Source organism: Dermacentor albipictus, chromosome 2 (genome assembly GCF_038994185.2).
Source record: "Dermacentor albipictus isolate Rhodes 1998 colony chromosome 2, USDA_Dalb.pri_finalv2, whole genome shotgun sequence".
Lineage (NCBI taxonomy): Eukaryota > Metazoa > Arthropoda > Arachnida > Ixodida > Ixodidae > Dermacentor > Dermacentor albipictus.
Window position 1 is genome coordinate 174,220,887 of NC_091822.1, and position 26,058 is coordinate 174,246,944.

Genomic DNA, 26,058 nt, shown 5'->3' on the forward strand with positions numbered 1-26,058 from the left:
AGAGAGGGAGCTTACCGTTGTTCTCCGCTTACTCTGCGACTGGGAGCGCGTCGTTGCCCGGCTCCCTCGGCCGCCGTTTGTGCGGTGTGTTCTCTCTCTCTCTTTTGTGTCTGATCGTGTTTTCTTGCCTTCTGTCCTGGACCTCATCTCGTCGTGTCCGGCCCCTGTCTTGACCGAGCCTGGGAGTCGTCCTTACTGCGCCAAGGCTTCTGGCTCGCTCTGACCTCCGCGTTGGTGCTTTTGTGCGCTGCCTCTCACTCCCACGCCCCGCCCTTTCCTCCTCTCGGCTCTCCATCCTCCTGCCTTCTAGCCTGATGTCCGTCTCCCCGCGCCTGCGGCACTCTGGAGCTTCCCCACCCCTGTAAAGCCTGCTCTTCTTATATACTAGCGTCTGCTCTTGCGGCGTGCAGCCTTTCCTTCGGCCGCCGTTTCGCTCTTTCTCGCAATTACGCAGAAGCGAGCGTACGCTCTTTTACGTTGTTTATTATTATTTTTGTCTCCCCCCGCCTTTGTCGTTTTGTGCCTCCTTATAGTGGTTGTTCCTGTCCCCGCGCCGTCTCGCCGCGTCGTTTGACGCCCCGGCTTCGTCGACTCTTTCGTTGGTTGTTCCGCCTTCCTCCACTTCTTTGTTCTTGGGCCTCTTCATCGAACATTGTACACACAACCACGCTCCCTGTGTGGTATTGGCTCGAAGGTGGCGTACTACGACTCCCCCAGGAACTTCCTCTGCTTCTTCTAATTTGCTCCACTAGGTCTCGTGACTCTTCTTTCTCTTGTATTTTCGTCTGATCTCGTTCTCGCTTTCTTTAGGCTGCGCCCTCCAGTGCTTAAGAGCGATTGAACTTGACTGTCGGAGGGAACAGTTGTGCTTCTGAAACGTGTTTCACGTAGAGTTCCCGCGAAAGGGGTAGAAGTATAGCAATGGAATGCGAATTCACAAAGCTATGGTCATTGTGGTAACGAATGTGACAAAATGAAGACGATGAGAACCACGAAGTTACGTGTATGTGTCTTTATTCAATCAGTACAGCAATAACAATATAAATCAATATAGTTGTCAATATAGTCATCCCAATACAGCTTCGCTGGCTATCTTTCTTCACAGAGTAGGACACTAATCTTCTTTCTTTTCTCTTTTTTTTTGGGGGGGGGAGGGGGGGGGGGCCCTTGAAGTGAAGTTCTTAACTTCAGGGGTAGCAATGTGTGGTTACATTGCAAAATGTCGTCTCACAAACACCACAGTGGCCATATAATGTTAAAAACCTGATCCTTGCGACTACCTTCATTTCACAGCTCTCTATCACGTTAGTTCTGCTTTCTATGGTATTTCTCCGCGAAGAGTGTATGCGCTCCTTATTCATCTGATAAAACATCGTTCACCGTAAACACCCTCTCCGTGTCTTGCCATATAAATGTTTCGGGCTCAGTTTCGACCCCATTGCATTAATTCTCCACCTCTCTTCTTCCTGCCTGCTTACATTGTCTCAGCTCCTGCCATCTACGCCCGTCAGCGAAACGAATCAACGTTAACTATTTCCACGTTTAACGGGACGTAACCGAGCGGAAGAAGGAAAATAATAATAAAGAAGAGAGATAAGGAAAACGCGAGTGCAATATTTTCGCTGCGCATAAACTTCACTTCGCAAAGAGCGAGAAGAAAGCAAAAACGTAGCTGGCAATAAAGAGAGAGCGAGGTGGCCAGGGAGAGGGGCGCAAAGGCCGCGAGTTTTCTAAACGATCGCGCCGGCCGATAGCTTACGATCGAGTCGGGACCCTGCGTTCTGCGACGACGATTTCGAGTCGGCGGCGTGCGGGAGTGCAGGAGCCAAAGCTATAGACGCTCCTCTCTCACTCCTCCCATATTCCCTTCCATCCCAACCGCGAGACGACGACGGTGGTGGCATAGGGCGCAAGCGATGCTCGGCGAGCCAAGCGGAGCTGGCGGCGGCTTCCCCTCGTCTCTGCGGAAGCCGTTTCTGCCACGCGACCGGCCATTTCCGCTTCCGCTTGACCCGCCGCGCCTCGCCTCGCTCCGTCTGCCTTTTGTCCCCCCCCCCCCCCCCCTTGGTCCTTTCCTTTCCACCGGCGGCGGCGTCCCGACGAACGACTTCCAGTTGGCGGCGCCCCGCCGACTGGCTTCTCCGCAACGCACGCTCTTCCCCCGCCACCCCGACCGCCCTCTTGCTCGGACCTCTTTCATCATCATGCCTGGGATTCCTTCCCACCGCTTGCAGCCGCCGATCGAACGTGGTGCGCTGGTCCCTCCGGTCGCCGCAGTGGCTCCAACCCGCACGCTCACGCTCGCCCTCTCCAGCCGGGCTCTGTTCCTTGTCCCACTGTAACGGCGCCGCTGACGTCAATGCGGCCGAACCGTATTGGTCCCAGCCGCTGCACACTATGGTTCAACATTGAAAGCTTTTTCCTTCTGACATTCTTCTTTCCAGCCCCTTTCCCATATGTGTGTAAGAGAGAGAGAGAGAAAGAGAGAGAATGGGGAGATGCGTGAGTCTTATTTAGCTGCTATCAGTGGGCGTTTGTAGAGCGGCACAGGTCGAATTCGAACTTGTAGGGCACTGGGTGCAGTCAAACTTCGTATCGGACTGCACTTACAAATGCGCACATGACGACCTGTGTTTACCTTCGCCTGTAGATTAAAACAGGGTTGATGCATTGCATGGTATCTTGAGTGCCGTCTACGATTGTCATGGGGAGGGAGTTAGGAAAAAGTAGCATTTGCGGCTAAACACTTGATTATTTGTTTTCCGGAAAGAAAAACAAAAGTAGCTACTCGCTGTGCTTTGGAGACCGCCTAGTATTCTACGCCGGCAGCAGCGAAATTCTCCAGTGTGGAATTCGGCAACCAGGTCGATAGTGCGTGTGTCTAGATCCATGCTCACTTCCGCTTGATTTATGACCCAAGATTTATTTACTGTAAATTTCAGCGCGCTAGCTCGTGAACATTTCCCAATTTCCTTAAATGAAACGCGAAGTTCATCGAGGCTTTCAAGTCATTTACCGTTCCTAGGTATAATTTATTGTGGCACGAAATGTATTTCGCGCCACAATCAAGTACACCTGGGAAATCTAAGCACCAACTTGCCTAAGAATAAGTCCTTTCGGCACATTTACTGTTCGCATATCCATGTTCTTATTGGGAGTTACCCGCCGTGGCTGCTTAGTGGTTTGTGTGTTGCGCTGCTAAGCACGAAGTCGCGGTATCAAACTCCAGCCACGACGGCCGCATTTCGATGAGGGGGGGAGGCGAAGTGCAAAAATATCCGTGCACTTTTATTTAGGTGCACGTTAAAGAACTCCAGGTGGACAAAATTATTCTGGAGTCCTCCCACTACGGCGTGCCTCGTAATCGGATCAGGGCTTTGGGACGTAAAACCCCTTAATTATATTGGGAGTTGGCTTCTTCTGCGCGTTCCTGTATTAGGTTACCCAGCACATTGAAAACGTACCTGAAAAAGAGAATATTTTAAAGCTACACCCAAAGCAGATATAGGGGCTGTGTCCAGCTCCTAGTTTGTGACGTCGTAGTGTTACATCACGTAGCAAGTCCACTAGTCTGGATATATTTCCCGTTTACGTAGCTCCTGTTTTCTTGATGCACTAGCTAAAGGATACCGAGCTAAGTATACTTGGTATTTCCGAACTGGGCCCGGCATTCTTTCTGCTTTGTCTCGTCAAGTCCAATGCTCATCTTCCAGAACAAGTAGCCCGGCTGCTATATTATATTTCAGTAATATAGCAGCTGGCTACTCGTTATGGACCCAGGCACAATGGCCGGGAATATTTCATTTTCAGCCATCGTGCCTGGTTGTTAATTATCCGAAATAAACATTCCCTTCAGCACGTGACCCAGTGTTACGGCTGCACATTCGCGGAAAAGCGGACGCCCGAATCGTACTCGCATCCCATTTACTGCCCTATAGCGTACTCGTCGAAACGTCCTCGACTGCCGTTCTGTTCAAGCTATAGAGACACGGGTGTCAAGGGAACGTTCATTGCCGCCGGCTCTCTTCGACGCCGTGACAGCCGGCAGCTCAATCGAGATAATTCTCTCCGACGTCAACCCGAAGCGAGGCATCATCACGCTTACTGGCGTTAGAATCGCGCATATGCATAGACAAGAGTGGCTGAAAATTCACTCGTAATATCTTTCTAGGCGGCGGAGAGACAGGACGTCATTTCCTGCTTGAACGCCGTAAGCCTTTAATTTTCTCTCTCTCTCTCCTCTTCACCTCCTCTCGTAGGCGGTTCCCTCTCGGCGCTTTGGAAAACTGTCTCATCAGTTTTACTCGATACTCCCGCTTAAGTTGTCCTGTTCGCTTTCTTTAGCCTCTTATACTTCCTTTCTCTCTCTCTCTCTCGCTTGTACGTGAGCGGTTCTCTCCAAGTCGTTTCAGCGGGCACGTGTTATTGAATTCGGCTGCGCGCCGCGCTGTAACAACCCCAACTGCTTCGTCGTCGTCCCAGGAACGCGCGCACGGGGATTGAAATTATGGTAATTCTCGCGTGGCGCCCGCCGCTTTGCTGCTCGAGTGTGTCGCAACGTTCATTTATTTATCGCGTCGATTCGCTTGGTTCGATATTTTTTTTAAGTTCCCTGCATCTCGCAACCACCCCCTATGTGCTGCTGCGAGGCAGCAGTGGAGTAATATTTCTTTTTCTGTTCTTTCTCTCTCTCTTCTTCTTTTTTCGTTTTGTGCATCGACATTTCAACCTTCCTTTTCTCTCTGCATTTCTTTCTCGCGCTCACCGCTTCCCTAGACGATGAGGCGGGTTTGCTTCGTTTGGCGGCTGTCATTGATTTCATTTGGGGCCGCTCTTGACAGTCTGTCGCCTTGCATGGTCTCTGCTTGAGACGCTCTTTATGAAAGTGTCGGTCTGCCTGTGTTAATGTAAAAAGAAGAAGAAGAAAGGAAGTAAAAAGAAAGTAAAAAGAATAACCTGATGGGGTAAAGAAGGGACACGTTACTGCTTACAAAGCCGGATTTATAAAAAAAAAGGAAGATATTCGCGCGGAGAGTTATCACTTTATCTTGTTTTTGTTTCTCTCTTTTGCACGCTTTGGATGCAATTTATATTTTTCTCGTTAAGAATACTCCTGAGTTCTGACAATGCCGGTTGTTCTGACAGTGAAGGGGGTTCTTACGTTATCTGCTATGTCCCGAAGCCTTACTTATGCAGGCAATTTTGAAACAGATGACGGGCTTCAACCGGTTTTTTTTCTTTTATATTTCTGAGGGGGGGGGGTTATCCTTGCAGCAGATAATTGTTAAGTTTGTTCCTTTTCATTTTCGTTTGCTCGCTGCTATTATTATTATTATATTTTAGATACTTGACATGCAGGAAGATAGCTATATATTCTATATTTGCAGACAGTGAATCCTTAAATTGATGGCTTACAATCGAAATTTCGCATTGGCTGGCTGTCTGTGCGATTTCTGCGTGAAAATTTTGCAGCGATGAAAGTTGGTAGCGGTGTGAACCCACACAGTGGATTCATTTCTTGTTATAATGAAGCCTTCTGATTTTTCTGCCCACAAGGCTTCTCCCTAAGAACGAATCTTATACAATGAATTCACTTTTCGAATTTGCTTCTACAAGAATAACGGCCGCGTGTTTAATTATAACAGTGCTTAGTTAGGTGGCCACGTGACCACTTTTCAAAGGGTGAGTAGTCATTGCAGTGTGATTGGCAATCATCTGGCTGAGAGTGAGGCAAGATCGGTATTCTCTTCATCTGATGAAGTACGGATTGCTTATTCGCGCCCTGACACCAATTCTATGATCAAGACACTCATCCAGGACCTTACAAAGGCATACAGAGCCTACGATGACAACATACATGGACGCCTAGATATAATCGACCCATACAGTAAGTTCTGTTTGCCCCCGAATGTTACGCGGAGCAAAATGCCATTACTACACAGGATTCGGCTGGGCGTTGCTTTCACCCGTCGCTACGCACACCTCACCGGCCAGTTGAACAGCCCTGATTGTGAACACTGCCGGACGCCTGAAACGCTGGAACACATTGTGCGATTTTCCAGCATATATGCTGGAGTGAAGGACGTTGGAAAGTTCCCTAGCCAGCGTTGGCAGGCAACCACTGTCGGAGGACGCTATCTTCGGCCCATGGCCTGACACTTTAACTTCAATGCGGGCAACTAAAGCGCTGTTGAAATTTCTGCGGGACGCCAAGCTAGACGAGCGGTTCTAGTAGGGCCACTGTCTAATATACATAAGCACTCACCACTTGTCTTATCATGATCACCCATCCCAGTACTTTCACTCCCCTTCCCTCTTCCGCAGTGCAGAATAGCAGTCTAGAGCGCACTAGCTCAAATCGACCTCTATTCTTTCCCGCCAATAAATTCTATCTTAAGGCGTAAGAGCCTATACTGCCCTCCCCCCTCCTTTTCTTTTTGTGTTTTTATGCCCCTAGGTATTGCACCTTTCGCACGCACCATGTCGACGTGTCACCTTAAACATATGCGTTACCTGCAAATTATTCGTCAAGCAGTCCCACACTATTATGTTAAACATTCTTTATGCGTGCGGGTTCCACGGTATTTCAATTTCATTGGCGTGGTATAATGTACGCCTACGTCTCCCGCTTCATTTTGCTGCTCACGTAAGTTTTGTATGCCACCTACTTCACACATACGCAAACGCGAACACCTCGTGATCGCACTCGCTTCTTTTTTTTTTTTTTTCACGCTCTAAACGCACGTGTTTCTACGACTCTTGAGCATATACTTTCGAGTCGTCGCCTACATGTTTTTTTGTGTGCCTATTTTCCTGTCGCAGTGGGTGGAGGAGAGCTTCACCAACTTCGAGCAGGGCATCAACTGGCGATCGTACGTGGTGTGCGACGTGGCCTACGACAGCGTCAACAACTGGCTATGGACGCCGTTCATCGAGCGGGGCCCCGCGCACCGCATCTACGTCGAGGTCAAGTTCAGCATGCGCGACTGCAACCTGTTCCCCGGCATGGCGCTCTCGTGCAAGGAGACCTTCTCGCTGCTCTACTACGAGTTCGACGCCGCCACGCGGGAACCGCCGCCCTGGGAACCGGAGTCGTACAAGCCCGTGGACCGGATCGCGGCCGACGAAGGGCGCTTCACTTCCAACGCCGAAGTCATCATCAACACCGAGGTCCGCTCGGTGCCGGTCACCAAAAAGGGCGTCTACTTCGCCTTCCGCGACCAGGGCGCCTGCCTGTCCCTCATCGCTGTCAAGGTGGGTCAACGTCGCGGCGGCGTTTAGCCGGAGCTTTTCGCGCAGTTTAACGTCGCAGAGCCACGCCGATCAACAGCGGCTGAACGAGAGAACCTTCAGCCACGAGCCAACGTCTCGACAAGGGGAGTTGTCTTTGTCCAGGGCTTCCCCGGGGAAGACTAGTGCCCCTGTAGGAACGTTGGTTCCAGGCATTCTCTTGTCCGGTCGCTTTCGATCACTTCAAATCTCCGTCTTCCTGTGAGTTTCCATCTCCGAGTCTCCACGTTCCTTTCTTTCGTTTTGAAAGCTACACTGAACAAGAAGTCTATGAGACACGCCGCAGTGGAAGACCCTGTATCGATTCTGACTACTTGTAAGCGTTCAACTTGCAGTCGAGAGTCGGGACGCTAGCGTTTTTGCACACCGCCACCATCGGAAGGCGACTGCCGCGGTCGAGAAGCGAACCTTCGACCTCTCGTCCTAGGCAGCACAATGCGGGTCGCAGCTAGCGCGGTGAATGCATCGGCTAGCTGCACCGCATCGTCAGATTTGTGTCTATTGTTTGCAAGCCTTAAAAGTTGTGGAACACCACATACTACGTGCGTGGAAATCTTTTTTTTTCTTTTTTTCCCCATTTTATAATAACCTCTTCTACCTTTTCCCAGCAGGGAGTAGTTAGCCGGATATTTTAGTTACTGTCCCTTCCTCTCCAATCTTTACGTTTGACTCTCACATGACAGCACGAGGCTTCGGTTCTCAGATGCGTGACGTCATTTCTTACCACATTGTAATGGGTAATGCAGCTTCCCGTCTGCTGAAGCATCCCGTAAAGGTTGCAGAAGTTCATGAGGTCAAAACTAACCCGGAGCTTTCTCCGAACGGGTCTCTGATAGCCTTGGTATATACCACCAGCTATCACTCTGCGTGGCGTCATGTTATTGCTCCCGTCTTCCTTCTAGTTTTTTTTTTCCTTCTATTTAAGTGCAAGTACGCTTGCCGAGCTTCAGTTGCTATTAGCATCGTAGATGTAAAGCTTCGATGAAAGCTTCGACTCGTGGGTTTAAGTCGGCTGCAGCTACATGTTATTCGGTTCTCTGTTCGCTACCGATCAAGACACGTATCAAGACCACGAGCCGCAATCATCGATCGGAAAATCGTAGGGAAAAAAAAAAGAAGTTTATTTATTTATTTATTTAGTTTTCTCTGGAGAATTGGTTAAATCATCGGATTAATGTGTAAAGCGAAGACGCTGCAGCTGCGCTGTAAATTTTAATGAGATAAAATTGAGAACAAAGAACAAAAAAGAAAGCGCCGTGGTCCCTAGGATCGAGCATCGGTCGAGTCCGATGTATTAATGGTAATTGAATCTGTAAACGTAATTAGAGGTTCGGAGCCAAGCAGCGGAAGGCCGTTTTAATTGCAGTGCAAACCAGGGCAGACGCTTTTATTGTTATTACTCCTTTCGGTGGCTTTATTTAGCCTACGTACTTCGAACTGTCCTTTAGTGTTTTTTTTTCTTCACTTTATTCTAGCCCCTTCGTTGTCCTAACGAGGCTCCTTAACTAAGTTATGGGCGTAATTGCAGTGCGGCTTTTTTTTTAATCAATGCACCTGACCTCTCGATTTTAACATTTTTAATTTTTAAGCCCCTCCCAGTAATTATGTAATTGCTATATCCTGTATTCTGTCAGTGATAAGACTCCGTATCCTTTTCTATGTATTCGCTTTTAGTTCTTTTTATTAACGTGATGAGATTTTGTTCCCCTCCAGGGTTGCATTATGTAGGCTTGTATCGTCTTTTCGCGTTCATTGCTAAAGCTTAGTGGTTTCGCCAGTTATAAGAACACGGCGTCGCATTTACGTGTACAGATTTTGTGCTACTTTAACAGGAGGCATGTTTTGGGTGTTCGTTATGTCTCAGTGAAATTTAGAAACAAACTTGTAGTGCTGCAGTAGATCTTATACCTAAATCGGTGCCCGTAAAGTTACACGCAATGTCATGTGAACATGGGATATGTATTGCAGCGTTTCCTTTGTAAAGCGCCTGCTTTGAATGAATCAAAATGCTTTCTTCACAAACATGATATAAAAGGAAATTCAAATTCACTGAGATGCTTGTAGCACTCGATTACACCTTCAAGTCTCATGCCTTCATAACTATCCCATTAAGTTCTACACAGGACACAGGCCTGCCTCAGAGATATGATGTTTGAGATTTCCCACTTGAATCGGGCCTGCCCAATACGCACACATTGTGCAACTTTCCTCAGTAACACAAAGCTTTGCGCCTTAGTGACGTCAGAGGAATGCGTCGCACCAGCCCCGTTTTGTGTTTGCCCTTGACGTCATCGTTATGGAAAATAATTCTCCTTTCCCATTTTCAGCAGCGCAATCTTTGGGCAAACTTAACGCGTGTTCAGCCATGCAGCTCGTTTCGTTGTGGCGGAGCTGACCTTCGACTTGCTCGGTGTGCAGGTGTACTACATGGTGTGCCCTAACGTGACTACGTCGCTGGCGCACTTCCCGGAGACGCCGACGGCCAGCGAGGTGACGGCCATAGTGACGGCCGAGGGCCAGTGCGTCGCCAACGCCCGCGTGGCCGGCTCGCCGCCGCGCATGCTCTGCAAGGGCGACGGCAACTGGACGCTGCCGTCGGGCGGATGCGCCTGCATACCGGGCTACCGGGCCGTCGGAAACTCCTGCCAGAGTAAGCTGCCCCCGTCGTACCCGTTTACGCGTTTCCTTGCAGTGAGCGAATAGTTGTCTGGGCGTAATAGTGTAGCTTTGATCTTCTCGCGCAACCGAAGGACTTATCTAGGACTACTCCGCGCGCGAAGTAGTCACGATGCAGCTACTCCTAAGCGGTAAGCCGTGGCTATTCTTGTTCAGATACTCAGAACGCAGTTTCGCTTGTTTATGCGCACTGGAATAAGCGCGACGATTCGTGCCGCGCTCACGTTGACTCTTTCAGAGTTCTTGTTTTGTACTCTTCTGGAAGCGCTCTTTCATTTCATTAGAAACTTTTGCTAAGAGGGGACAGTTTTCATATATGCCTAAGTGACGACTGAGTGACCAGTTAAATGGTTCATTTAGGTCAATTGTTCATGTTTTCGCCGCGCTTCTTGCAGCTTGCACCTTGTATTGCGCTGTTGAGGCCGCTTTGCCACATAAACGTTGTACTTGTGGTAAAGCACGCTTTACAGGAGGGAACGCTTCGCAAGTTGGGGTTTCGCACCGTTTAAAAGATTTAGAATGTCATATGCTTATTGCTTTGTTCACTGCAAGTACACTGTAGATGGCGTTGTCTGCTTTCCCTGGGTGTAGAGTGGGCTAGTCATTGCGATTAACTGTAGCACTGCGGAGGTTTCGTGAACAATCTGATGAAGAGGTACAGTGACGTCTCGGAGGTGCTAGAGGAATATTGCCTGCAGTGCTGAAGAGAGTAATTTCTCTGTTGATGTAAATTCTGCCGTTTCTTTTCATGCCTGCGTGGCTTAACTTTTTTTTCTTGCATTAACAATCGATCTCGCTCTCAGACGCTGACGTGTCTAGAAGAACAACATCATCTGCGCTATCTACATGTTTGAGCACCTGCACTTGTTGAAATGTAACAGCAGCCGGCGGTGTGCGTTTAGTTCCGGACGTTGTTGTACAGCAGTGCCGTTTCTCGCTGCAGCCAGTTTTATGGTTATCGTTATTGTTAAACTGTCACGTTACTGTGTTACGTTGCATTTTTAAAACGGCGCTGAGCGCCTTAGTACCTCCTAGCGACCCGCACCTCATGCGCGCGTGTCTGTTTCTCTCTTTTGTTATTTCCTCGTCTCCTTAACGGCCGCCGGCGTCACTCTGGCGTACGAGCGCAGTTACGGGGGGAGGATGAAATACGACATCGTTCTCGGGATTCCGTGGCACCAGCCGGAAAGAGCCCAAGTTTGCTGTTGCACGCTGCGCGCGCGATTTGACGGCTGAGAGGGAGGGAGGGAGGGAGGGAGGGAGGGAGAAAGAAAGGGAGGGAGGGGAGAAGCAGAGTCGGCAACCTAGGAATGGGGATCCCTTAACGGTGAACAGAAGTGCGGGCACGAATTTCGAGGCGTGTTGTAGGGAGCGCGCGCCCGCGCGATAACAACAGATGCCAGATCTTTCTCCTCGCTTCTGGCCGCCAGCCACGCGCCGTTTCCTCGGGTCATTTGCTTTAGACTGGCGTACCATTACAGCGGCAGTGACGTTGCCTCGACGACGACGGTGAAGACCGGTGTATGGAGTTTCCGCTGCTTTTCTTGTCTGGTCATAAATGATGGCCCCGCAGTTTGCTCTCTCTCTCTCTCTCTACGCGTTTGCTGTTTTCAAGCGACCACTGTGTGTGCTTGTATAGTTATCGTTTGCTAACGTTTAGTCGTACCCTGCGTTTCCCGCAGCTCCATTTCGCTTCTTTGGAAATGTAATATGCAAGTTTAATCTAGCAACGTTGTTGCAGCTTGACCGCCTCCTAGTATACTTTGCATCTTGTTGCTGTTTCTTTTCTTGTTTTCTTTCTGAGATTATTCTAATTTAGTTGCACACTTTCAACTTACTCTCGCCACCTGCTGGTTGCTTCGCTTTCATTATTCTGCGTCAAAATGCGTACTCCAGCACGGTTTTTTGTACAACTGCGAGGCCATTGTACAGAGTCATAACTTTCGTTCATTTGCTGAGTGTTTCTTTGTCTTAGTTATAATTTTCAAACTTTTTATTTAAAGACACGCAACATTTTGAGTTGCGTTGCATCTGGTTGCTTGTACCGTCGTGCTGTCAGGGATCCAGGTACTCTTTGTTTCTCATCTCGGAAACGGACCAAATAGGTGTGTGCCGCGAGATTCCTGTGCGTTATGAAACGCGCACCAAAAAATTACGACCGCATTTATTTATAAATCATTTCCACTAAACTGATTTCTCGCTTTCTCTCTTTCACCGATTCTCGAACGTAAACAGTTTCAGTGTTGAAAGCTTAATGCTTCCGGTCTTGCTCAAGTGCGTCGATCAAGGCTGAAATGCACCTCTCACTGCGTTAATGAACTTTCGATAGTGTTGAAAAACACTCGGGGACTCACGTCGTCTCTTTCGAAAAAGAGAAAAACGATCGCCATGCTTGCAGCCACCGAAAGAGAGAGCTGCGCGTCTGCGGTAAAGCACGAAAAAGAAGTTTAATTGGTTAGCATGCCGTATATATTTGCCGCATGCCGACTTCCGCTCGTTGAAGCCAAGTCTGCCGCCTTTAAATGCTGCTGATAGAACGCGGTGTGTGTGTGCGCACGATGAGAGGGAAGAAGGTTGCGAACGAAGAATTGCAGGGATTTAGAGAGGTTGGAAAGAGGCCTCGGATCTGTTTACGCGGCCTGAGTCCTCCCATTTCCACTTGGAGCTAACCTCGCAGGGCCGTGAGGGCAGCAAGGGTTGTGCGCAGCGATAAGCGGAACCGCGAAACTGGGTATCACGGCCCTGGCGTATAAGGAGTGTCGGATCCAGGAGCGCGGCTGATAACTGTTGCGCCACTGCCGTCTCGGCTTCACCGCCATGCTTCGGTGTTAGCCGTCGGTAAACAGGAGCAGTCGATAAGGCGCGCTGATGCCCGGTCTTCCTCCCCGTTCCCGTGCTTCTGGAAGAAGGAGAAGCACCGAGTAAAGCGTCCGTCCGCTCCCTTCCTCCCAACTTCCTCTCTTCCCGCTTCCCGCATTTTTTCCCTTCGTTAAACTCTTCGTGCTTCCCGAGCTCTGGCTTGCCGGCGGCCTCGCGTCTCCCCCGAGAGCTCCTTTAGACGTTCGCCTAAGAAGTGGGAGAAGAAATATCAGCAAGCAGACGCACTCGTCCCCGGTAACACTCCCTCCTTGCCTCATATATCCAGGAAACGTGTTTTTGTTTTCGTTTCATCATCTTTCCTCCTCCGCCATCGTGTCTCTTGGTTCGCATTGACTTCGTCGTTGCTGGCTGCCCTATCTCACCCTCGGCGCTGTCATTTCCTCGTCGCCTTCTTTCTTTCATTTCTATTCTTTTTTTTTCTTTGCCGCACGCTGTTATTTCTCGTTCGTCGCTCGAGCTTCCCTCATCTTTCGCTCTCGCTCCCGCGAGGTCATTACCGCCACCGCGCTGTTTCGGAGAGATATCTCTCATGCGGGGCGTTATTTAGTCGTTGTCATCTTTATTTTTGCTCTTTCTCTGTATTTCCCTTTACTTTTTGTTTGTTTGCATACGTTGTAGTTCCTGTATGGGATATCCTTAATTTTCTGCTTCCCGTCTTTCTGCTTTCTTTTTATTTTACTTTCATTTTCTTCGTTGTCATCACATTCACAAGCTTCTGAAAGCAGATTCCTGTCCTTGCTACTGATGTTTCCGTTGCTGCGCTAGCTACAGCTTTCATGTTTGTTTGTTTATTGGTACGTGATTGTGTGACTTTTTGGGTTGGGGAAGGGCAAAATGATGAAGCATTATTGTGCATTCGTGTTCTCATTCTTTACAAAGAACTCCTTGTCATCACATCACATCCCCATTGCATGCTTTCACTGATGTAAGCACTTTTTCTTTTAGTGTGCACTTAAAGCTTAAAGAAGAGGAATAGTAGCATCATGTGCACCTGAAAAGCTTGCTACGTGCTGCTCTTAATATATACTGACTGTAGCGTGAATTGTGGAATGAAAGTTCGGATCTAAATTTGTAAACCTATTGTTTAATGTGAAGTCACTATAAAGTTAGCCAGGAATACAGCCAAAAATTTCCATGTTTGGGTGCATCAATTCATTGAAATTTACTAGGTAAAACAATGTTATGGTGCAGACCTGAGGTTGAAGTTCTGTTGCCCCACTGGAGTGAATTCAGCATTGTAGGCTAAAAATAAACTGTTGTCCGGTCTAATACCACTGGCAAAAGGAAGCAAACCTTCTGCTTTATTCTTATCTTAAGCAATCACTGTGTCTATTTGTCTGCGTGTATAAATACGCACGAAAATATTCCTCTGCTTGCAGTAAGCAATCAGTTTTTAGTATTCAATGTGCAAAGTTCTTCTGTATTACTGAAACATTTCTTCACATTCTTTGACATTCTTCACATCTCATTACATGACATTTGTTGTATGACGCCCATTCTCAAGTATCTATTATGAACTGTTTGTTGTGAGTCATTCATAGCCTGGCATTCGGTGTGTGCGATCTATCTTGTGATGCTCAGCTTGCTGTAACATCGCTTGTGTGCGTGTTGATTTGTGGGCTACTGTGTGCTTGCCAACATTAACCAGCTGCTTTTCGCTGCCAGCGCCTAACTGCTTCTTGTGCTGTGGCCCCTCTCTGCTGCTTTAGTGTGTCCGCCTGGCACGTTCAAGCCGAGCTCTGGTGATGGTCCCTGCCTGCGCTGCCCTTCATTCAGCGTTGCCCCACAGCCGGGCTCCACGGAATGTCGCTGCAAAGAGCGCTACTTTAGATCCCCCACTGATCCCAAGACTATGCCTTGCACGCGTGAGTTTCCCTCATCTTTGCTCTAACATCGAGTTTCCTACTAAAATTACTAGGTGGTAACCTTGCATTGCAACCATTCAGCTACCATGGGAATAATGGGTAGTACATGGATTTGTCTAATCTTCACACTTGTGGCTTCAGATGTTCTTGTGACTATTTATTCCACTTTATGGTCCAAATTTCGGAGCAATCTTTTTTTTTTTCTGTATACATAAACTAAATAAGTCTCTGTGCATATGAATAATTACTGCAGAAGCACTTATAATGCAATTTTTTTTTAAATGATCTGTTTGCAAAGTCACTTGCAAGGTCACTATGTCATTCGAAGTCAGGAGGATAATGTTTAGGCTAATTCTTGTGCTACCTACCCATCGTTCCTGTGCTGGCCGAATCAGCAGACTGTCAGCTCCCATAGTCTGTTAATGCCAGATTTTTCTGCAGTAATTTTTTTTAATTAAACTTTATGTCTTTTAACACACTGGCCTGTGCATGAGATGGGTTTGTGGAAGCAACAAGCTTATGGTGTGGAATGGTCATAGGAGCCAGATATTTATTTAGTACGAGATAAGTAGGTGGGCTTGAACTGCTTTAATAGCAGGGAGAGTAAGAGGAAGGGCAGAGGGAGTGATTTTGGGTGAAAGTGTTAAGAGAAGCAGAAACATCGTACCAGCAGTATGGTCTGAAAAGCTCCGTGTCAGGTGCACTTGTGCACCAATTAATCAAAATTTCACTGGTGGGGTTTCTCACATGGGTGGAACAGTGTAAGTAAGGTATTGGAACTCGTGCTTTGGAAGGGAGTGAATGATGCTTCAGATCTCAAAAGAAAGGGTGTCAGAGTAACATGTGCACACATTATTTTATGTTGATCTACCAGGGCTGGTACAATGTAAGCATTCCATCTACTTGATTCTATACCTTTATTGTATTTCACTGCTCATGACCGGCCGGTCCCGGTGATAACATAGGTGGAGCTCTACAAGACCACTGACCAATCACAAAAAGGAAAATAACTGGAAATTGGTCATTACATTGTTCCGGCTCTGAAGTACAGACACCATCATTTTATTATCCAGTGTAGTCCAGTTCATAAGATGAAGCCTGCTTATACAGTTCCCTGGTTCACTGAGGTGTGGGCATGCAACTTCACACAGGCTTCAACATCTTGCCAAAATGTATGCCTGTGAGCAAAAGTATACGGATCAGGGAGTGCACAATTAAGCTCTTTCTCCTCTGCTTCTGAATGTAACTCGAAATTGAGGACTGCAGTTCAAACTTGGCATTGTAAGCTTTCCAGTCCACTCTTCGATATCAGTTTATGCATGTGAATTCTGAAGAAATTAAGTTTTTTCGGCGACCCTGTGGTCTGTATAGTTTTGCTCATGGGTGTGCGTGACACTGCACATGAGACTTAAACGCACCACCTTCTAACTTCCCAACAATAAGCATTAAAATGACCGTATATATTTTATAACTTTTTCATGCTCTTACTGAATGGTAGGCTGATGTTATTGAAGCATTCTTACGTTTAATTTCTTTTTTTTTGTAGTTGCACTTAATCAAGGTTGAGATTTGCGATATAAAATAAAACAAGCTTTTCATCGTTGCTCTAAAGTTACAAGGGAATGTTGACAGAGCACAATAAAAGAAAAAGAAATGTTTGACAGAAAATAATGTATTAGAATGTGCACAGTTTCTACTTACATTTGTTTGTGAAACACTTTTTCTATTGGTGATATAAATATATACATATTGTGAAGAGGTTTATTGGCTGCGAACTGATAGCGGCTGATGCAGCAGTCAAGCAGCAGCAAGAGTCCCAGCATGAGCGGCAAACTCCATGCCTAGTGCTAGTGATGATAATTGGCCAGCGTTCATCGTCTTTGCTACAGTTACCCCCGAGAATGAAAAGGAGCCATCCTGGTGACATAAGAGTTCACCACAATGAGCGGGTCTTAGTGCGTCTTCAGGCACTACACATGGGCAATATCTTGTCCCCTGCAGCGCAACTCCAAAGACGGCGTGACTGGTTCAATGACGTAATTCATGGGAGAGGTGCTCTTGATGATGCAGTAAGGGCCTTCATACTTGGGCGGTAGTTATGAAGAGAGACTGGCTGCAATTACAGGAACTGACAGCCAGACAAGTGCACCAGGAAGGAAAGTGGGCACGTCGGTGTTGTCGGGAGTGGCTGCACTCCTGGCATTCCTGGTTAAATGAAGTTAAGGCCCGTGCGAGCTCGCGGCACTCCACAGCATGTCTCATAGCGGCAGAAACGGGTGCACACTTGGATGCATCAGGCTGGTATGGGAGAATCGTGTAGATAGTGTGAGATAGATGGCGGCAGTACAATAAGAAAAGTGGCAAAGAACCAGTGGTGCTCTGTATCACGGTGTTGTCTGCATAGATGACAAAGTGTAGAAGGAAGTCACAATTTTAGTGGCCAGAAGCAACATGCATTGCAAGCATGTCGCCAAGCGTACAGTTGAAGCGTTCACTCAGCCCGTTGGTTTGAGGGTGATAGTGGTAGTTGTCTAATGAACAACGCGATGCTGTTCGAGTATGGCCTCAGCGACTTTGGGCAGAAAAGGCACACCCACGATCACTGAGCAGTTACTGGGGTGGATCGTGGTGGAGAATAAAACTGCGGAAGAGGAACATAGCAAAATTACGTGCTGTATCGCATGAGATGATGAACTGCGATGATGGCCCAGCGGTTGCAAGCAGTTGTTAGGGTTGTTAGGGGATATAAATCAATTCTGACATGTTCAAATGGCTGCGCAGGGCAAGGTAGACACTGTAGAGTACTTGGCGACTGGGGGGCAGAAGACTTGCGGAATTGGAAATCGGGGCAAGAGTGAACAAACTTTTGAACATAGCTGTACATCCCTTGTCAGTAATACCGCTATCGAAGACATTGGTAAGTTTTGAAAAATTCCGAGTGCTCACACTGTGGATTATCACGGAAGGATGATCTTATTAAGGCATCAATAATTTACACAGGAGCGAACAGAGCCATCCTTCTTCGTAACAAGGACAACAGGAGATGCCCACAGACTATATGAAGGTCGAATCACCTGGCGGCGAAGCGTGTCATTGACTTGCTCATTGATGGCATGACGCTTTGAAGCAGATACACAATACAGGCGTTTTCGCAATGGCGGGTGGGAGTCGGTGTCAATGGCATGTGTAATGGTGAAAATGTGGCCCAAAGAAGTTTTAGTGATATCGAAAGAAGAACGAAATTTGTTTAAGATGCATGGAAGCTGTGAGCACTAAACCCTTGTAAAATCATCGGCGATGGAGGGACCAAACACATCTGTGGACAATGCTGTAGACATAGATAAAGCACTCGGGGTAGGGTGGGGCGGTTGACAGAAGCTCCGTTGTCCAATACGTCAATGATTTGCTTGCCGTCAATGGCTTCCACATTGCCCAGGCGTTCTTGTCGGAGCAGTGTCACAGGATATGGAAGCGGGTTCAAAACAACGAGATTGGTGGTGCCTTGAGTTATGTCAGCAGAAGCAAAAGTTAGCACAACAGCTTTTAGTTTAAGGAACAGGTCACATGGAGAAAACAGTTTGACTGTGTCGGAGAAGCTGCTGCAGCACAAAGCGCCTGAGTTGTTGGGGCGAATGGTCGTATCTTCCTTCATGAGCAGTTTACAGGGAATGGGGGTCGGAACATCCACTAAGATCACATTTACTATGAGTGATAGTTCAACCTCAGCAGCTGCGCAGTGAATGACGCTGTTATGGCACGAAAGAAAGTCCCAATCGATAATAACGTCTAGAGAGCGCAAAGAAATAACAATAAATTCAATGGTATACAGGATGTCCTCTATGACCACATGCGCCATGGACGCTGCGAGAGGCTTAACATCCTGAGCCCTTGCTGTGCGAAGGGAGAATCCTGAAAGTGGCATCATAACTTTACGAAGTGAGTGAAAGCGTTTGCATCCATAACAGTGACGGCGGCTCCAGTGTCTACAGGAGCAAATGCGCTTGTGGCTTGAACACGAACTTCTATAACATTTCATGGTTGATGGTAAGGACTATTGTAGTTCAACGGCGCCGTAGTTCTTGCCTGGAGAACTACAACAATCAGTTTTCTTCCTCTCAGGCCACAGAACGACGTAGCATTTGCAGTAGTGAGCAGTGACACGGTGAAGGTGAAGAGTGGGTAACGGTATCGGTCGAACAGATGATGGGGCTGAAGACGACTCGTAAGAGCTGCAAAATGGCCTTGGCACACCTGTATCACGGGATTTCACGGGTGATGTGGCACCAGTTGACTGAGCGGGCTGACAGCAGTGGGCAATGTAACCTGCATAGCCATAGGCAAAGCAGATTGGCCGATGGTCGGATGTACACCACAAGTTAGTGACAGCAGGTCCAGTCCAGGTCACAGGAAGCAGTGGATGTGACATCTGGTGAAAGAACAGGAGAGTGGAGCTGCAGCTGCAGTCTGTGGTCGTGGCCTGGTGACGACTTCAGCATAACTGAGGGGTGCCACTGCATGGACCTGTAGGTGGTGGATAGGCAAGAACTTGGTGATTTCTTGCTTAATCTCATGGTAGAGGGAGGGCCCAAAATCTGGAGCAGGCTGTTGAATATTCTGGGGCTGAGCAAAGGGCACTAAGGAGAGCTGGTGGACAACTTCGTCATGCACAAACGCCTTAAGCTCAGCGAGCAGCGTTGACTGGTTGGAAACGGCAGCCAATCCAGCCAGATGTTGGTCGTGTGAAGAAAAAAAAATTTAAATTGCGGGGTTTTACATGCTAAAATCACTTTCTGATAATGAGGCACGCCGTAGTGGAGGACTCTGGAAATTTTCACCACCTGGGGATCTTTAACATGTGCCTAAATCCAAGTACACGGGTGTTTTCACATTTCGCCTCCATCAAAGTGCGGCCGCCATGGCCGGGATTTGATCCCGCGACCTCATGCTCAGCAGCCCAATACCATAGCCACTGAGCAACCACAGAGGGTGTCGTGCGAAGAAGGTCGGTGGGTTAATGACCGCTGCCTTCACAGCTCCTGATAGCCTTGACACTAAGTAATTATTTCTGCCACAGCGCAGATTCTTCACAAGCAGCATGTTGAAAACGTCGTGCACTATTTCCTTCATAATATTCTTGATTCTGTCTGACTCTGGCATTGTCTTGTTGACTCTCTTGCACAAGTCTAGAATGTGTTCAATGTAGCTCGTGAATGATTCACCCGGCTGCTGAGCTAATTGCCAGAAACACTGCTCTGTGCACAGCTTGCGAACAGCAGGGCGGCCTAACATATCTACGAAAGAGGTCTTGAATGCTGACCACGTCTGAAAATCCCTCTCATGATTCTTGTACCAGAGGCTGGCCACACCCACAAGATAGAAAATTACGTTGTTAAATTTTGCAGCATCATCCCATTTGTTGCGCACGCTTACCTTCTCATACGACGAGAGCCAATGTTCGACAACGTTGTCATCGACACTGCTTAACACAGCAGGGTCCCTTTGGCTGAGGACACCGGAGCACACAACCGATAAAGGAAGAGGCACCTGTAGGGATGCTTTGTCGGGCATGCTAGACAGTAGCGCGCAGGACCGTAGTTCCAGCGTGGTCGTTTTCAAAACACCCCACACTTTCTACCAATCGTGAAGAAGTTTTTTGACTGCGGACTGAGAGTGGGTAATGCCGCGGTCAAGCAGCAGCAAGAGTCCCAGCACGAGTGGTGATCCTTGTGCCTAGCACTGGCAATCATGATTGGGCAGCATTCGTTGTCTGCACTACAACATACATGCACACACGCACGCATGTGCACACACACACATGCACACACACATATTGTTGAATGCATCAATATATTTAGTCATTTGTACTCTATAGCACAGCTTCTTGCTTTCTGCTAAAAACCTCTGACTTGCTGCTCTTAGCAACATTTATGGAGAAGGCTTTATGCTCATATGAAGTTCTATGCATCGGAAACATCTTTGAAAACAGCCCTTCATTAAAAATACAGAGTGTTTCTGTCGTGTTATGTTGCATGCCGATAACAAAAGACACATTCAAATTTGTTTAGGGATTGCCCTGTCACTTCACACAATGCTCATCACATCACACAAGCTACAGCGCCAATTTGTAAAGAGAGTTCAAGACAGTGTTGTGTTGTAGAAGCATTGAAAAGCTGCCATGGGAATATTTTTTTTCACCCTGCACTGTTTTTCTCATACAGAACCTCCTCGAGCACCTCAAAACCTGAGTGCAAGTTGTGTGGACCAGTCGTCGGTCACACTGACATGGCATCCACCAGCCAACCTTGGTGGCCGTGAGGACACAACATACCGTGTTGTTTGTGAGACTTGCAGTCCTAGCGTCGTATTCTCACCAGCGAGGCAGGGCTTCAATGAGACCAGTGTCACCATCATAGGCCTGCGTCCAGTCACTCCCTATCGCTTCCAAATTTACGCTGAAAATGGTGTCTCTGGGTTTGACAAGGGCCACTACGCCGAGATCACAGTCAAGACTGATGCATCAGGTATGTGAGCTCACTGCATCCAACATGCCTGTGTGTTGCGTATGTTAGGTGCGCTATGTGGAAGGGAAGAATGTGGCAATTTACCTTGTAAAGTAATTGATGTTGCGCAAATGGACTGTAAGCAGCGAAAAGCTCATTCGAAACAGATTTCAGAATAAAGTTATTAACCATAGTTTATTATATTTTCTGCAGACAATGTTTTATCTTACTGCAGTTGGCCAATGGGGACTATATTCATTTTGGTAAACATCTCCAAAGAACATATTGTCGGGCAACTGATACCTTGGGCAGCCTTGTAGAAGCTTCCGTAAGACACCTCGATCCGAACCTTCGACGTGATTCTTTTTTTTCCTTTTTTTAATGTTTGTAATACAATTAATGTGGCCAGTTGCACTTTGTGCACTGTACAACATTTTGGTCTAGGCACAGAAAGCCTTGATTAACATGTGCAGAGAGGCAGATGCCGATTATTTTCTTTTGCTCGTTTTTTCTGTTGCAGTTCAAACGGTGATCTCCAATGTTCGTGCTAAGGCCATCAAGAGCACTGAAGTTTTATTGGCATGGGATGCACCACAAGACCCATTCCCCGAAATTGATCGCTACGAAGTGCGTTACTTCCCGCGAAAGTGGGCCAAGAATGAGACAGTGTTGCAGTCGCACAAGTTACAGCTTGCAGTCACCGGGTTGCGGTCTCGAACTGAATATGGCTTCCAAGTGCGTGTCAAGACGACGCGGGGCTTTGGAGAGTACAGCGACACTGTTTTCCTCACCACTGGCCAGTACACTCACAGCCCAGGTGAGTTGCTCTTGTGATGAAATCGGCTCGTTTGTATAATAACCTACATTTGGAATGAAATCATCTACCTTATGTTAGCCAGTGAAGTTTACGAAACTACGAACTATGTCTTGCATAAGTTATGCCTGCCTGTGCATATACCTGAGCTTAAAATAAAGAATTGCTCTTTGTGTGACCTCTACAAATTCATTCAGAAGGAAAATTGCCTTGAAGAAAGTGAGCAGAATGCAACAAAAAAGTCACACAACTTTGTATGTTAAAGCTTAATCTAGGAGGAAAAAGTGGACTTAGGCAGAACTGGTTCAGGCACACGGAAAACACAGACAAAAAAAGCATACAGACACACACGTGTGCACACACACACACATGTGCACATACACATACACACGAACAGGCGCATAAGAAGACTGCACCTATGCGTGTGTATGTGTGCCTTTTTCATTCACATTTACTGTGCGCTTAAACCAGTTCTTAAAAATGGAATACCAATGTCCCCAGACTGCTACATGACTTAGGCAGCACCATTGATACTCAGAGCAATTAATTGGCATGGTGTCTGTGACAAAAAAGCTATCAAAGGAAAGAAGCAGGCAGAATTGTAGGAATTCAGAAGGAGTGGTGGAATTTTCCACTTCAGATAGAGAGTGCAAGCGGTAACTATTATCTGTATAGATATCGTCCTTTTGTACATGAAGGGCGAAGATATTAGCTGGAGATGGTGGAGCATATGCAGGAAGAATGTTTCCGTGATGATAATGATGACAATGGTCATTACTGATTAGTTGTTTACATACTGTACATAAAGCGGACTACTAAATGATTTAAGTAGCACGAAATATACAGAATGCCAAGTGCCAAGCTTAATGCTTTTGCTTGTGGTTACACTTAGAATTTACACGGGCTTATGTCATCTTGTACAACACCTCTTGTTTGTCATATGTATAATCATGTAAAAAACTAAAAGAAAGGCAAAAAATGAAACATGGGACCTGCAGAATTTCTTAGTTGCCTTTCGTTTGTGACTCTTTACTGTTAGAATATGTAATATGCAATCATTTTGTTTAGTTTGCTTTAACAAGTTGCTTTCTTCTGCTTGTCTTCCAATGCAGCTCTGGTGGGTGACGAGGACAAGGTCCAGGTCAGGATCATCGCTGGAGCCACTGTAGCAGTCATACTTCTAGTCGTCATAGTGATTGTTATGATCATCCTTTACATCAAAAGGTCTGCTTTAATTTCATTTCTCGTTACTTATTTTAAATAATGTAACACATACACATGAAAAGAATGTTGTTTGTAGCTAAAGATATCTGGATCATTTTCTAACATTCGTTTTGCTGAAAGTTATCCGAGACCTGCAATTTAACAAAAACAAAAGCAATTGGGCAAACACAGTAACATATGGACAAATATGATGTCTTTGTGGCAAGAACATATCTGCGCTTGAAAAAGCGCACTAAAGCAAGTCACTTTGAAATATGTCATCTATGCGATTCATAACTGTAAATTAATATTAGTGAGACTAGAAACAGTAAGGGTACAAGACTTAATGTGAGACGCACCAGTTCATACCTATATGTAAAAACATTGGAGAAATGTGGTATATATACAAAGTCAGCAGTGTATAATTGCATGTCACTGTTCATTCCCGTTGTCAGTTTATATGTGTAATGTATAATAAATTGTAGTATGTTACCTGCTGCTGCATTAAAAATAATAGTGCTTGAATAGCATAAAAGATGACCAATTTGAATGGGCATATTGCATAGGGGAGGCAGTGATATAATGGTTGTTTACATTTCTTCAACCTATTCTTTAAGGCTGCACAAATAATTTAACCTTTAGAAACTAACAATATCATTCCTCCAGAACCAAGACTAAAGTCCTAATTATACCAATATAAATATAGCAGCTGGTATCTCTAGAAATGCCTACTTACAACTATTGTCCATATATAAAGCTTCAGCAATCAGTATGTTATGATTCTGATTTGAAGACAGTTTTATGACTATATTCTAGTGTTTAAAATAGTTTGTTTAAAATAGTAAAATAGATGTAATAATCAGTGCAAATGTTATGTAGGAAATAATTATCATATCGTAATGGCTGGTCAGCATGTAAGGAATATCAGTGACAGTCATTATAAATTTCAGCTATTCAAAACGCTAGAGCTGAGAAAACTATTACTGTAAATATTACTGACTTATAAAGAGTGGTCTTAGCTTATCAGTTTAACCTATTTAGTTAAATGCAGTACTGCAAATTTCCACTGTGTTGTGGGTCTACTGCTGCCTGCTTGTAGTCATTTAAAACTAACCCTCCTCATTTTTTTCAGAAGTTCTGACGACTGCAACAAGAAACAGCCCAGTGACTGCGACACTCTGGAATACCGTAACGGGGAAGGTAAGAAATGTAAGGATGCCAATTTTTGTTTTCAACTTCCTCTGTTCCCTGACCTTGGGCATGATGCTTTCTGCCAATCAGAATGGTTGGTAACACAGCATAATTCACAGCTTCATAATATGGTGATAACTTGGTGTAAGCATGAAAAGCTGGGTTAGCTCAAATTGACAGCGAATACCTCTTTCAAAGTACTGTTTAGATGGTTTACTAGCATTACTCCACTGCCTGAAACTTGCATTCATGGTGCTATGGTGGCTGGACATCCTCTTTTGACTAAGAAAGTCCTGTCCTATAGGGTCACTGCAACTACGGGTTTTATTTTCTCAAAATAGTGTATATTATCTCCATTTTTGCAGAGGAATCAATAGTGTTCCAGTTTAATGTTGAGAAAAATGTCCCTTGTTGACAAACCCTGTGAATGGCAGACCTTAAAGAGTACACAGATCCCCATGTACAAGTATGAATATGTTCACAACACTCTGAACAAGTGATCTACACAAATCCCAAAACATTCATGTGTTTTTCGAGTAGTAGCCTATTTTATAATGATTCTTCATGCTGTCTAAACGATGCTCTAGCAGATTGTTGACTACACCAGAGAAGCACAGTGCTATCAGGCGACAAATAGCACCAGTAATTAACATCATGCTTAATTTTATCTTAACTTCACCTGCTTTCTTCTTCTGCTCGCTTTTCTCTGCTGGGAGCGGCTGGGTGCTGGTGAACTGACGCTTGCCTTTCCTTCTCTGCTTCTGTAGTAGTCCCTGCTTTGGAACACCCTCCAATTGTTCAGACTGCTCGGTGTAAGTATGAACTTTCTGCTAACGACTTCGCCTGCTTGCATGCATTTCAGCAGCTGTCTGGTTTCCTTGGTGGCATCATAGGCTGTTTCTTAACACTTTGACTAATAAAGCAACTGTCACGAACTATTACCTTACAATAAACTTTCATCAATGTGACGTGTGTTGTGCTAGTACTGCTGTCCAGGATAAAAAGCTTGAAAAATTCTATACGCAGGCTTCTGCGCACTCCTAGAGTGCTACCAATAAGACATGCCTGTACCTATGCAAAACAAGCAAGTTATATATTGGGTATGAACAGAGAGAAAGGGATTGCACTATTCATGAATGTGCTAGATGCCTTTTATGGCTTTTGTAGCAAGTATTGAGGACTGCATGGCAACAGGGCTTCGAATTGTCAGGCCAGGCACTGTAATCCCGACGAAACACTCACAACCTGAACGCAGCTGAGGCCAATAGAGAGATAGTGCCTCCCGCTACCGCTGACTTCAGCTTGTGGTGTGACCTACCTATTGTAGCATTTAATCAAGTACTATAGGCACTATAGCATACCACTGTGCACGGTAGTTCAGCGCTACCGACTTTGGCAGCACTCATGCATGGGGGCACAAAATGCTACACACAAAATGTAATGGTTTGGACACTGCACCTCGCATCTTTGAAAGCTAAACAGTTCTACTGTTTCCCACAAGTCTTAATAACGTGTAGGGTGCGACAATGAGATAAAAAGAATTGCAAATATACATACAGCACTGTGCATATATTTCTGTCTATGTTTGTCTCATTGGTACGCACTGCAAGTTATAAATCATGAATCATCTAGCCTGTGC

General features: G+C 46.3%; 1 protein-coding gene across 11 annotated transcripts in view; it reads left to right on the top strand.

Moving 5' to 3' along the window:
- Positions 1-26,058, top strand: part of Eph (Eph receptor tyrosine kinase) — a 785,142-nt gene that overhangs the window by 749,342 nt on the left and 9,742 nt on the right. For 2 of the 11 annotated variants that reach the window (XM_065430498.2, XM_070534442.1), the window contains 8 exons: positions 6,823-7,254; positions 9,709-9,940; positions 14,556-14,711; positions 20,930-21,232; positions 21,732-22,028; positions 23,138-23,249; positions 24,361-24,428; positions 25,187-25,231. In XM_065430498.2, the coding sequence (XP_065286570.1) occupies positions 6,823-7,254; positions 9,709-9,940; positions 14,556-14,711; positions 20,930-21,232; positions 21,732-22,028; positions 23,138-23,249; positions 24,361-24,428; positions 25,187-25,231 (1,645 nt within the window). Of the gene's footprint in view, positions 1-6,822; positions 7,255-9,708; positions 9,941-14,555; positions 14,712-20,929; positions 21,233-21,731; positions 22,029-23,137; positions 23,250-24,360; positions 24,438-25,186; positions 25,232-26,058 lie in introns of all 11 variants that reach the window. The other 9 variants (XM_065430496.1, XM_065430504.1, XM_065430497.1 and 6 more) reach the window with 8 other exon arrangements.